Here is a 15252-nt window from a genome sequence, read left to right as displayed (position 1 = left end):
AGTGCTAAAGACATTCGTCTTAAAAAATAATATAAAACTTACCGATGAAACTTAGATTTTCTGGAGAAACAATGCCATTTTTGTGTTTGATGAAGTGCTGCTCTCCTGTGTCGAATGTTGATTTGGCTGACGCAACTGACGAAGTGGGGTACCTGCTTTTGAATCGCTTGAGCAAATTGCTCATGGATCAAAGATCTTAGTTTTGGATACCATTGAAATCAGCAGAAAATGCTCTTTACCGCTCATACAGTATCACGTGGGGTCAGATTTCATTTTCGAACTGCGCGAGGCGTTGAAAGATAGCCGAAAATTTCCTTTGACTTTGCGCTCAGATTTGACTTTGCGCTCAGATTTAACTACCCAACTTCGCCCAAGGCTTGGAAAAAAACGCACGGAAGTTCTCCTTGAACTTTCTCCTTTCACAGCTCCCAGTTTTTCAAACAGTAACCAGTGAATGGAAAGCAATGGGTGCGATTTTTTCCACTGTGTGGTTGAAACTAACTTTGTCGCGCTCAGAAAGACGCCGGCCGCCATTGAACAAGGATCGCTGTTTCGCGTTACAGTACACTTCTTTTTCTTCTATCCACGAACTCATTCATGCATTGCATTAAGCAGTAAAAATTTAAAATATAGACGATAAATAATTATTTCAGTAGGATGGTTTTTCACAAAATGAAATCAATTTGAGAAAATGCACTTCAAAATTAGTCAATTTTTTAGGCGTTCATAGGTTTACCTGTTCAAAATGCCCACTTTGTGTGTGTGTGTGTATATATGTGTGTGTGTGTGTGTGCACATGAATATTTACAGCACAAGCATTTGAGCAAATTGTGTGTGTGTGTGAAGTTCTCTTTTATGTATTCACGCTTTTATGTATTCATTTGTGTATTTGTTTATTTATTATCATTTTTTATCATTATCATTATTACTTTCTTTTGTCTTTACCTTTTTCAGGTCTCCTTATTTTCTTTGTCATTTAATTTTCAATTCAGTGGTCAGGTTTTCTGTGTGCAGTGTGTGTGTGGTCTTAGAAAATCATATTCATAGTCTCGTTCAGTTGTTTCTGACACAAGTGCAAATGACCGACAGGAGTTATCTTTCTTGATATTTTTCATTAACGTTTTCTCAATGAATACAAACCAAAAGAAGTCTAATGTAGTCCCAAAAAAAATCCAGCAATCATATAAATATCTAATGAGTGGAACTACCGGGATGTTTAGGTATTAGGAATAAATATTTGTCAAGCGATCTTCGAAAATCTGATGTACCTGTTAACCCAATTTCATGGCACCTTTGTTTGGAAATGAGGCCAGGCAAGTGACTGAAAACACCTCTTTCCTAAGCCAGATACAATCATAGTAATATATATTATCATCAAACATCAATAAATTAGAAATCTGTTGATTACATACCAAGATATGCGTCGATCTTGCTGTAAATATTGTAAATCTCCCCCATTGTTTGTGCCGGCGCGCGCTCAGCTGTGTCTGCCTTTGTGAGTGAAAAGAGCGGAAGTGACCTGATGGGGTTGTTGTATGCAAATTAGAATCATGCATCACAGGCAAAACTTGGCGATAACTGAAAGGTAGGTTTGAATTCACGAAAAAATGAACTTTCCAGTGATATTTAGTGGTTTTTTGTACGATGTCAGGGAGATTTTTTATGGTACTCTGAAAATTTGGGAATTTTTCTAACTCAGATTACACCGACTAATTAAAACTTTTTAAAAATTTACTTTGCATCATTGGTTAGCGCGTGGTTTTATCTTTCCAGTGGTATGCGCTATTAATAGGTTGACCGAGATTTTGACTGGTAAACGGAGAGTGAACAGAATATGTGCAAACTTCGACCACTTGGCCTTAGGCTGTGTGAGGCACCAGCGGCGTTGCGTTCCGACTTTTCGCGATCATGTTTAACGCTCCATAACTTCTCAGATATCGAACTCTGAAGCAAAACAACACAAGAAATGTGAAGTTGAAGAGTCAAATTTTTTATTAACGTAATTTTTTATTATCAAATACATGTTTCTCATTGTAAAATTATGATGGAAAAATCGGCAATTTTGTCAGTTTTGGTCACGCTTTCTCGGCCAGCTTGGCCTGTGGTCCTACCTAATTGTTGCGATTGAAACAGAAACTTTGTAGCAATTGACGTCGGTGCTTTTTCTGACAAAACTGAGTCAGTTTTTTTTTATTTTCTGTCTCTCCTTCACACATGTGCACACAGGAGCACTCACACAATCACAAAGAGCTTAACTCAATCTAGTCGCAGTCAAAACGACCGGGTTTCCCCCTCAAATCGCACTATTTTAAGCAGTTTTTAAAAATCACAAAGAAATCATCTACTCACCTTACAAACATAAAACACATACCAGTGGACAGATATAACAATGAATTTACAATATATAAAAAAAAATGCTTACCTCAAGTGAAGGTAATCCAGTATGATGCACATTGGTAGGAAAACAAATTTTTTTTTTAACACGGGTAATCCACTTCTTCATGCTCTGAATCCTCTTACACTGGTTCAGTCACACTCCTGTACTCTTGGTTTGATGTGCTTATGATACTATTTTTGCATGCTGCATAGAAAAAAGATATTTGATTAGAATATATATATTGGAAAAAAAACAACAGAAAACTGATTGCTGCTTGCAGTCTTGAAACACACTGAAAAACATTTGCCGGACTGTATACTCATAGGAAAAAACACCACATATACACTTTTTTTTTTTTTTTTTACACAATGCACAGATTGTCCTCATCTATTTCCATCTCCTCGGGTTCATCTCCATTAGTTGGAGAAGCAGCCGCTTCAACAGGCGCACATGTTGGTGTTGAGTTTTGCTGACCGGTCATTCTGCCTTCATCATTGTCAGTGTCCGCCACTTCGTCGTCGATTTCGTCAGGAATATAGTCGGAATCAGAGTCTGAAATTTCATCACCTGCATTGTCGAGCAGCAGCATCTTCATCATCAGACCCAGTTTCATGAATCAGTTTGAGTGCTTGAGCCATTCTTATGTTCCGCACGAATCGGTTTTGCCTTGGTGCCGCCATGTTGAAAACCATATGATGTTGTGATTTCGGGTTGTCCGGTTCATGAACAAAGAAAACTACTACAGAACGAACGAACAACGGTCTGAGGGAAGGAACTCGCAAGAAAAGTGAGTTATCTGGAAAATGTGAGTTACCGCCCATAAAGTAAGATCGGTAACGATTTTAAAAAGATCAAAATCTGTTGTAACGATGCGTCCGACACACTTTCAAGTGAACGGAATAGCATCGGAAATCGGCAGCCAACCAGACGCAATTGAGTTAATAATACACACATGAGTGTGCTCAAACACGCACACTCTCTCTCTCTCTCTCTCTCTCTCTCTCTCTCTCTCTCTCTCTCTCTCTCACCCTCTCTCTCTCTCCCTCTCTCTTGCACACACACACACACACACACAGAATTGTATTTAAAGCAATGCACATACATGCACACATACAAACTTGCACTTTTCCCTCCCACCTTCCCCCCTCTCTCTCTGCCTGTCTGTCCCTCTGTCTCTCTCTCATTATATTGAAAACCAGTTTTTCACGTTTTCACCTTATATTCTGTCAGGTGGAACGCATCGTCACTGTGATGAGCAATCCTCGACAGTACAAGATCCCTGACTGGTTCCTCAATCGTCAAAAGGATGTCAAGGATGGTCGCTTCGGGCAGATGTTGTCCAATCAGCTGGACAACAAACTGCGTGAGGATCTGGAGCGACTGAAGAAGATCCGTGCCCATCGCGGTCTCCGCCACTACTGGGGGTCAGTATACCAAGCTTTGCTGTACCTTGATGAATATGATTTTTTCTTTTCATTTTTTCTTTTTTCCCCCCATGAATTGTGTGGGTTGTCAAGTTGACAATCAGAGGCTAGCTTCATATTTAGCCTACACCTCCCAGGGGCGCCAGGGTTCACTGCCATTGAAGAGGCCAGCCACTAGGGCCCCTCCATATGCCATGCCACCTAAGTCGCAGTGGTGTGCACAGCAGAGGAATAAACCACCTCGTGTCCGTCCAAGCCGACTGGCCATACCCAAGGCCATAAGGCAGCACCCCCAATGACTGGGTCCTGATTCAGCACCGCCAGTCATCTAGCCCCTCCAAGTAGGAAACTTGTCCTGGCATGCACATCAGTGGTGTGCTCTGGGACTCAATGACTGGATTGTGTCGGTGCCAGAGTCAGGGTACATGCTGCCTTGGGCGGAGGACCGCCCCCTCGTAAGATCCACTCCTCCTTATGTGCCCAGCTCGGCGGAGCAGGATAGCATCTTAGAGGCAGATAACACACCTACTCCTCTTAGGGGTGATATCTCAACTCTCGGACCCAGGCACCTGTTTTTATGGCCGGTTGTTCGTGATTCCAAAGGTCTCAGGAGGGTGGAGACCAGTCTTGGACTTGTCCCCCCTCAACAAATACCTCCCCAAAATCAAATACATGATGGACACACAGGCGCACATTCGAGAGACCATTCAACAGGGCGATTGAGCTGTCTCTGTCAATCTGAGAGATGCTTATTTTCATATTCTCATCCATCCTCCTTGTGGAGGGACAAGGTGTTCCAGTTCTCGGCCCTCCCATTTGGTCTGTCCCTTGCCCCTTTCCTGTTTACCAAAGTGGTGCAGGAATTGGTGTCCATCATCCGGTTGGAATCCATTCGTCTCTGTGTGTACCTGGATGACTGGCTCATTCTGGCCCAGTCGCAGGCCCTTTTGTCAGAGGCATACGGCCAGACTTCTAGAACTTTGCTCCCAACTGGGCTTCCTCACGAACCAGGAGAAATGCAATCGGTCTTCAAGTCAGTCCTTCGACTTCTTAGGGATGAGATTCGACACACGGTCCATGATGACGCCAGATCGCTGGGACTGACTGGCAGGCCACCTCAGCCACTTGTGCTGTTCCTCCAGAGCAACAGCGCGGACACTTTCATCTCTCCTGGGCATGATGGAGTCCATGGCACCTCTCATTCCCCTGGGCAGGGTTCTCAAGCGCACTCTTCAGAGGTCACTGAGGCTACGGTGTTCCCAGAGAACCCAACCATGGGATACCCAGATATGTCTGGGTGAGTGGTTCCTTGAGGTGACATCAGAGTGGCTAACCACCTCGCTTCGCGCACAGGGGGTGCCCATAGCCCCACCTACTTTTCAGGTGGCACTCTTCACAGATGCCTCCTCCCTGGGCTGGGGAGCCCACATGGACTCGCTCCATGCAGCAGGGACTTGGTCCCCAGAGGAGCAACTATGCCACTTCAGTGTTCTGGAACTGGAGGCAGTTTGCCGGGCTCTCCTGCACTTCACGGGGGAGGCCACTGGCAAGACCATCCGCTTGTTCACGGACAACACGACGGTCGCATGTTATGTGAACAAGGTGGGGGAGGGGGGGCATTCGGCAGACCTCTCCCTGCAGACTGAGGCTCTCCTCTGTTGGTGCCACAGCAAGGGCATTGCACTTTCAGCGAAACAGCAGGAAAAGCCAACATCTTGGCAGATGCACTCAGCAGATCCAAGAGTGTTATCCACACAGAGTAGACCCTGGACAAGGACACCCATCAGGGGGTGTGGGAGTGGTGGTTTTGGCCGATGGTGGACCTCTTTGCCACAAAGTTCAACAAGAGACTTCCCACTTATGTCTCTCCGGTCGCCAACCTGGAAGCGTGGGCAGTGGATGTTCTGTCTCTAGACTGGAGCAGTCTGATTGCCTACGCATTTCCTCCTTTTCCAATTCTGTTCAAGGCGATCTGGAAAGCCAGATTGGAACGTCTGCAGCTGATTCTCATTGCGCTGGAATGGCCAGCCCATCCCTGGTATCCGGACCTTCAGTCCCTGACACACATTCCACCCCTGGAACTTGAAACCAAACCTCATCTGTTGAGGCAGCCTAGTTCGGGGAATCCTCATTCCAATCCTCAACTGCTCTACCTGCACGCGTGGCTGCTGTGCGGTTGGAACTGACCCCGAGTTCCCTTCCCCCTCTCTGAGGGTCAGACCTTTGTCTGATATTCTTGCCCAAGACGATGAGGATAGGCATCTCTGCCCTGTTCGGTGTCGCAAATACTATTGGAATAGGTCTCGCCACAGGCGTTCTTCTCAGAGACGTCTTCTCATTTCCTTCAATGAGAATTACAAGAAAGACATCGTTGCAGGCACCATTTCCTGCTGGGTTTCCCAAGTCATTCTTAGACTGGAGCCTACTCTTTCTCACAGGGATATCAGCTGTCTTAATCCCAGAGCACACGAAGTGCGAGCCATAGCCACTTCGGCTGCTTTCCAGCACTCATTGCCACTGTAGTATGTCTTGGAGGCAGCCTTCTGGCGGTCTGAGAATCCCTTCATCAACTTCTACCTCAGGGATTTCCTTATGACCATGGCTGACAGTTCCAAGGGGATTTCCTTTGTCGTGGCTAACACTGCCATCTCGGTTACAAGGGCTCCCCATACGAACCAGTAGGCGTTACCCTCCTCCATTTGTTTTAAATTGTGCATTAGTTTGACATGGTACAGTATATGACACCAAAAGGAGGAGTTTGTCTTCTACTCTATGTTCAGTGATATATATACTTACCATGTCAAACTCGAATGCCTGCCCGTCCGTCCCCGCGTCTCTGCCATGGTTCTCATGGGGCATTTTCTCGATGACTAGGAATGATTCAGCGCTTGTAGCTTTTAGAGGCGTTTGGCTAAGAGCGGACAAGGCAAGACGGGTCGTCTTTTCACTGTTAGCTGCGCGAAATTTGGCCAAGCAGAGCAAACCTATATGTCTAGTTTGCATCAGTTTGACATGGTAAGTATATGAATCACCAAACATGGAGTATAGTACAAACTCCTGTTTATTCAGATGTTTGTACTTTTAACCATGAACTTGTTTTATGTTTTGTTTTCTTTTGTATATTATACCCATGTTTTTAAGGCGGACAGTATTAGTGTTTGCCTACGTTTCTTTTAAACTTTGAGTATAAGTTGAGTGTAAATCAACCAAATGAGCTCATTTCCTATATCAGATTTTTTTTTAGTTGAAGGTTTCATTTAACTGGGAGTAGAAGTATTTTTGCCTTGATTTCCTTTACGTGTTTAAAAAAAAAAAGAAGTATAAGCAGATATCAGTTCATTTCCTAAATCAGCATAAATTACATGCTTTAATCTGTATGTTGAGTTCTAAGATACAAGCCATAAACATGAGGCTTATTTTTGAAGATTTGTCTATTGGATTTGTACTTTTTTGTGTGCACTTAGTTTCAGTGGGTAACCCCTGTAGCACCAGATGTCATTTGTCTTTTCAGTTTGGAAGCCCTGTTGACAGGATATTTCAGTGCTGATGATGAAAAGGTTATGTGGTGCTGACCCTGAATTGGTGGACGTAACAATTGTATGAACTTGGATGTGCATTTAAAAAAAATATTTATCTGTTGGCATGTAACATGACCAGTTGTGACAGTAAGCTGTGGGAAAGCATGCATACCAAAGCATGACCGGTGGGGGTCCAGGTCATGTTAAAACTATATGTAGCCGTGTACCGAGTGGTTATTCAAGGGTACGGCACAAAAGACTTAACTAAATATGATTAATTGAAGGATAGACAAGATCCCATGCACAGGCCAGGAACATATAGAGGCCAGTCACAAATGGGTTTTTCTATTGTTTTATTTACAATAGTTATAAGAACATAAAAAGAGAAAACTAAGAAGAAAAAAAGAGAAGAACTAAGAGAACTAAAAGAAGAAGACAGTGCCTGGAATGACACAAACAAATGTCATAAACACATGTCGGCACAAGTGAATAGTAAAGCACATGTATACATATTACATGGAAAGACTATCACTCGGGTTTTGGATGTGCAACAACATAATGCATATGTGTGAAGACCAAACGCTGACATCAAATGACATTTCTAATACATTTAAATAGCGCCGTTAAAGTGATTGAAGTGATGCTGACTTCGTGAAAGTACACTGACAGTATAGATTAGGTAAAGCTTATAGTGTGTCAAAGTGACAGATGAATCAGTTTATCATGTTGCACTATACTGGAGTAAGTCGTATAGGAGACAACATGACAACTAAATTACAGTTAACAGACTGATACATATCAGGTGGTTTTAACCAATAACTGATATTAATCAAACACTATCTTGAAATCACAACAGCAGAATACTACACACATCTTAGAGTACTGAGCACACTGTAGCAGTACAACTGATATCAGCATGTAAGATAATACCTGAATAACAAACAAGATAGAGAATCTGTGGCTTAGATGTAATACTGGCAAACTGACAGACCAGATAGTAAGTGAAGCACCATCATGGTTTAGCCATTAAGTGGTGAATGAACTTTATGCACTCACTAGAACATTCTGGAACAAACTGTCTGTGTCCAGAGACGTCACTGACAGTGACGTTAAGAAGAATCAAATGGAACACTGCTCCAAGCATATGACGACATGGCAATTATTTAGATCAATCATAGCCGAGCTGTGGCTAACATGTCAAAGCAATAACTGAACAAAGAATCTAGTGAACAAAGCAATAACTGAACATACTCATATGAACACAAGTACTGTGTCGAACAATACAATTTACAAATCAACACACTCTACACACTAGTACTTACAGTGATACATAGCGAGGTGTCAGCAGTTGTGGGGACACACACAACACAACACACTGCTCGCGACAGAGCAAGAGAGAGAAAGAGCAGGCTCTGGTCAGACGACTGACCAGGTATGAAATGACCACTCATCACTCACTGTGCCAATTTATCCAAGTTAAGCGGACCGCAAAGGCCGTCACGTGTGCTGCGAGCAGATCGTCACTAATCATGGAAAATCCAATGACAACTGTGTTTGTTTAAAGGCGTTCAGGGACAGATTTCTAAATGATTCCTGAACCGATTTACATCGGATAAGTTGCAAAAGAAAGAGCTCAACACCTACTTTATAATGAGTATAAAATGAAGTGTTGGTTATTTAAGATGAATTTATGATCTTAATTTAAGTCACCTGAACAGGGTCACTTTTAACGAGCTCGTCGCTGAAAATTACAAACTGTGTTCAATCAGTTTAACGTAGGCAAACATAAATGGAATAGATTTAAAGATGGAATTGCGACGATTCTGCCAGTATATAATACTTGTAGTTTACTGATCTGACAAAAGAGCTATTAATTAAATACTTTGGAGCAGAAACACAGATTCCAGCTCAGCCAATAGCGTACTGCGACGCGACATTGGGCGAGCCTTGAGTAGGCTGTCTGGCCAGAACAAAATGATGTAAGCGGAGTGACGTCACACAATTCTGGGCGCTGGTAAGGAGGGAAAACGTCGTCTGCTGTAGCTTGTGTGTGAGCAGTTTTGGAGCAAGCATAGCGCGCTTGGTCACATATAGTCATTTAGTGTTTAGTGGGTGGAGTACACATTTTTTCCCAGGAAGTACACCATTTGTCGTTTGCAAGTACTCGAGTACAGATTTAGGGTAGGTACACACACACACTCGCACACACGCACCAGGCATGCCTACCATTTCTGAGGGCCTGTATTTGTCCCAGAAAATTGAAAAAATTGAAAAAATTGAAAAGGTGTCCTGGAAATACGGGTATTTGCTGCATGTACCAGAAAATTTTTAAAAAATCTGACCGTAACATTTTTTTTTCCCCAAAATATCAAGTTGGTACAAGTGTACCTTTAGATGGCTTTCTGACCATTGATGAAGACACTTCATTAAGACTAACGGAAATGCTGCTGAATATTACTGAGACACTTCGTGAAAAGCTGCAACTGTCCGAACAGAACTGAGGCCAGTTTGTGACAGTCTGCTCGATTCCTGTCAATGGCGAAGTAACTTTGGCAAGACCAATGCGCATGCAACTTTTTGAACGTGGACAACCTTTTGAAAGTGGAGGCATGATGGCTTCGAAGAGAAAGACTGATTTGGATGATCCTTCTAGCCTGAAGAAAAAACAAGTGAAGCGTTCAGACCTTCAGAAAGGTATACTCTGAGAAGTAGCTGGGGAGGAAAGGAGACGCATACATTTTGCAACAACAGTCGAGATGTTCCTGAAAATATTAACCTGTCCCTGATTAATGTGTGTTGTTTCTGAAAAGTAAATTTGTGGGTAGGCATACCTGCATACACACACACAACACACACTCTCTCTCTCTCTCTCTCTCTCTCTCTCTCTCTCTCTCTCTCTCTCTCTCTCTCACACCAGACTTCTCGGAAAATTCTTTTAGATGTATTTTTGACAATTTCAAGATGTTATCTGCCACTGCAGGTTTGCTGCATAGTCCAATTGGACATTTGTTATAGTTGTTACAGTTTGATGTTAGCGTTTCCTTCTATATTGTGCCAATGTCTCCCCTTTTAATGTTCAATTTTTCCAGTGCTCTGTTTCTTTCCCCACCACACACACACGCACACACACACACACCATTCTTCACCCTCTGCCCAATACCATTCCCACCACCACGCACCCCCACCCCCCACTTTGAAGGTTATGTGCTACTCAGAAGGAATCGAACAGACATCAGCAAAGTTCTCAGGTCCATTCCACACAGCCATGTATGACAGGACTACTCAATCACCCACACCCCAACCCTTTTAATTATGCACATTCCCACACCCCATCCAGTTTTCTTTCTCACCTTTCCTTATACCGTAGTCTGTGTTCAAAATTGTTGCTCTGTTGGGTTATCTAGACAGGCCTGTGTGGTGATGTGTAACACTTCAGGCAGATGCTGTGACCTTCTTACATTCTTTACATAACCATTTATGACTGAAATTATCACAAACAGGACTGCCACAATTGTTTTCCCTTCTTTAAAATTCTTGCGCATCCCCTCACCTCCCCCTCTTGCTCTCTTTATCATATCATATAACCTCCCCCCTCTTTCCTTTCGTTATACTATAATTACCCTTTCTCCCTTCAAACAGCAGTGTGGAAAGCCTGTTTTCTTGCAACTACAATTTAGATGCTAGGTGTTTGTACCACCTTTCCCTTTTGGAAGTGTGACCCAACTGGGTACAGTAAGCTTTTTTGTTCCATTCTCTCTCACATTCATGCTTCTTTTTGAAAGTTGCTTTCATTGTCTGTTGCAGCCTGCGTGTGCGCGGTCAACACACCAAGACCACAGGACGTAGAGGTCGCACTGTTGGTGTTGCCAAGAAGAAGTAAACAATAAACTGTCCAAGTTGTTACTCCTGTAATACTGGTCTCTTGAGTCTTCTGTCATGAGTTGAGTGCGTCATGCAGCATCAGAAGATTATAATTCAATTGTCATAAGTCTCACAGGATAGCTTACAATCTCACAACAGGTTCAGAAAGAAAAAGGACTGAGTCAGAAAAATTGAAATTGTGTTCAAATGAATGGAGAATATAATTATCATAACTTCAGTGTTGACAGGATGAGATAACTCCCGATCAGAGGATGAGTTTTTTTCATAGTCTGTGTGTCCGAAAAGAACAAATGGAGAAAACTGCTCATGAAATAAAAACCATTTGTCTGCTTTTCTATATTGTCAAAAATTTCAGAATTAAGTAGTTAACTATGAATTTCGATAGTACATATATGAAAAATGCACGGGACTTCATATTTTCTCCCTGTATTAAAATGAAGTCAAGAAATGAATGGCGAGAGTAGTGACGTTGTGCCATGAGAGAGCAAAGGCAGTGGCAACAGTGAACATTCAGATGAGAGACAAAGGCTGCATTTGTGTTTGTACAAAATATTTCCTGTAATGTTGATGTATCTTCTGAACTTCGGCTTAAATCCCAGATCAAAGTGACGTTTACTAACTGCAGTCTTTCAGTGTACTGCCACATCATCGGCAGACCGAAAAGCCTGGAGTCACATGCACTGAACAATGCAACTTGAGTGATGAATGTGCGCAACAGTACCAACAACACATGCACATTAAAAACACATTTTCAGGCAGTTTTATACTAAAAATATATACTAACAGTAAAGATTGACTTCAAAGATGCGGAATCTGTAAACATTAATTTTCAATATTTGACCCAAATGATATGCTTTTGTGCATTGTAAAGAACAGCTGTCTGCATCTTTAGCTGGGTTTTCATGTGTTGTGTCACATATGGTGTGGTGTATAATGAAAAGAAATACGTACAAATGGGCACACTCACAACAACGAAAACAACGCACACTCACAACAACAACGCACACTCTCAACAACGACGCACACTCCCAAAAACAACGCACACTCAAAACAACGAAAACAACAACGCACACTCCTTACAACAACAACGCACACTCACAACAACAACAACTCGCACAACAATGCACTCACAACAACAAGAACAACGCACACTCACACAACAACGCACACTCACAAAAACAACACACACAGCAGCAACAATGCACACTCACAACAACAACCGACACAACAATGCGCGCTCACAACAACAACAATGCAATCTCACAGGTTCAGAAAGAAAAAGGACTGAGTCAGAAAAATTGAAATTGTGTTCAAATGAATGGAGAATATAATTATCATAACTTCAGTGTTGACAGGATGAGATAACTCCCGATCAGAGGATGAGTTTTTTTCATAGTCTGTGTGTCCGAAAAGAACAAATGGAGAAAACTGCTCATGAAATAAAAACCATTTGCCTGCTTTTCTATATTGTCAAAAATTTCAGAATTAAGTAGTTAACGACGCACACTCCCAAAAACAACGCACACTCAAAACAACGAAAACAACGCACACTCCTTACAACAACGCACACTCACAACAACAACTCGCACAACAATGCACTCACAACAACAAGAACAACGCACACACACACAACAATGCACACTCACAACAAAAACAACACACAGCAGCAACAATGCACACTCACAACAACAACCGAGACAGTGCGCGCTCACAACAACAATGCAATCTCACAACAACAATAACAACGCACACAACAACAAAGCACACTCACAACAACTACAATAACAACAACAACGCACATTCACAACAGCAACGCACACTCACAACAACAACAACGAACGCTCACAACAACAACGCACACTGACAACAACGTACACTCACAACAACACACAACAACGCACACTCACAACAACAACAACACACTCTCAACAACAACAACAACGCACACTCACAACAACGCACACTCACAACAAGAACACACTCACAACAAGAACAACAACAACGCACACTGACAACATCAACGCACACTGACAACAACACACTCACAACAACAACGCACACTCACAACAACAGCGCACACCCACAACGACAACATCGCACACTCACAACAACAAAAACAAGAACAACGCACACTCACAACAACAACAATAAAAACAACGCACACTCACAACAGCAACAACAACGCGCACACAACAAGAACAATGCACACTTGCAACAACGCACACTCACAACAACAAAAACAACGCACACTCACAACAATAACGCACACTCACAACAACAACAAGTACAATAACGCACACTCAAAACAACAACAACGCACACTCACAAAAACAACGCACACTCACAACAACAACGAACACTCAGCAACAACAACGCACACTCACAACAACGATAACGCACACTCACAAAAACAACAAGTATAACAACGCACACTCACAACAACGCACACTCACAACAACAACAACGCACACTCAAAACACTAACAACAACAACGCACACTCACAACAAGAACAACGCACACTCACAACAAGAACAACGCTCACTCACAACAACAGCAACGCATACTCCAACAACAACAAGAACAACGCACACTCACAACAACAACAACGCACACTCACACAGACCTGCCTAGTTTCTACGATTCAAGCCCCCTGACTACGGCACTACGGCCGAGTAAAGAAAAACTACGATTTTTACCGACCGGGAAACCTGAAACACACGCACAGCAAATGCTAAGAAGCGCCGCACACATTCGTCTCTGAAGAATTCGTCACTGAAGACGCACTTTCATAGCACTGATTTGACGTCAACGCTTCCCCCCTTACCCCTCCCCCACCACCATCCCGTATTGCTGAGATTACGTCAGCCGTTGGTGTGGTTCACTTCATTGGAGATCGGTTGATCCGCTTTACCACATGCGCGTGCGGCCTGTCAATTGGACGTCGGTACATTTCACGATCGCCGTTGTTTTTTATCACACGCACGCACGCACACACACACACACACACACGCGCGCGCGCGCGCCTACGCACACACACACACACACACACATACACAGATCGACACACAGACAAACGCACACTGACAGATGTGCAAACACATGTTACCATGCTTGCATACACAACACAGACGTGCGTGCACATACACAAACGCGCCTACGCACACACGCGCGCGTATACACACACACACCACATACAAAGATCGACACACAGACATACGCATACTGGCAGATGTGCAAACACATTTTACCATGCTTACATATAACACACAGACGCGCGCGCATATACAAATGCATGCGCGCTTGCACACACACACACACACACACACACAAACGCGCCTACGCAAACACAAGCACACACACACACACATACAGATCGACACACAGACAAACGCACACTGGCAGATGTGCAAACACAATATACCATGCTCACATACCCTACACAGACGCGCACGCACATACACATACACGGGTGCGTGCACTAACACACACACACATAAACGCGCCTACGCACGCGCGCGCGCGCACACACACACGCACACACACACGCATACCGGCCTACATTTACCACACTACTGTGTACTGGATCTCCATCCCTGTCAAGTCACATATAGCAACAATTACTTTGAAGCACCATAGTGCCACAGAACAAAAACTTTGTTGCAAATAGTGTTCAACCAGACATAATCAGCCGATGATAAGGCAATGCACTGACATGGCTACAGTGATATTTAGATCTGGATCTAGATATTCATTTCCCCATTACACGCACGAAATATGGTTGGCTTCAAATGCACTTGCGACCTCTGCCTCTAAATGGTTGGCCCGGTACATTTCACTCCTGGTTGTCTTCGTGGAGTTGAATTGAAAACACATAAACGTGCGTGCAGACACATTAACACACACACATGCACACTCTCTTTCTCTCACACATGTACACACACGCGCGCATGCGTGCGCACACACACACATACATGCGCACACACACTCACACAGAGTTGTATTGAAAAGAATACACATGCATTTACACACATTATGTGTCATAATCACATG

At 43.2% G+C, this 15252-nt stretch overlaps 1 protein-coding gene across 1 annotated transcript in view; it reads left to right on the top strand.

The window, feature by feature from the left end:
* The window catches only part of LOC143289816 (small ribosomal subunit protein uS13-like), a 28897-nt gene extending 17666 nt beyond the window's left edge, over positions 1 to 11231 (top strand). Inside the window, exons 4-5 of the mRNA XM_076598979.1 lie at positions 3608 to 3801; positions 11124 to 11231. Coding sequence (XP_076455094.1) covers positions 3608 to 3801; positions 11124 to 11199 — 270 coding nt within the window. The 3' untranslated portion in view covers positions 11200 to 11231. The remainder of the gene's footprint in view (positions 1 to 3607; positions 3802 to 11123) is intronic.
* The last annotated feature ends 4021 nt before the right edge of the window (positions 11232 to 15252 follow it).

The sequence above is a fragment of the Babylonia areolata genome, chromosome 14, assembly GCF_041734735.1.
Source record: "Babylonia areolata isolate BAREFJ2019XMU chromosome 14, ASM4173473v1, whole genome shotgun sequence".
In the NCBI taxonomy this organism is placed as follows: domain Eukaryota; kingdom Metazoa; phylum Mollusca; class Gastropoda; order Neogastropoda; family Buccinidae; genus Babylonia; species Babylonia areolata.
Note: the sequence above shows the minus strand (reverse complement) of the source record. Positions and strands in the feature narration are given on the sequence as shown.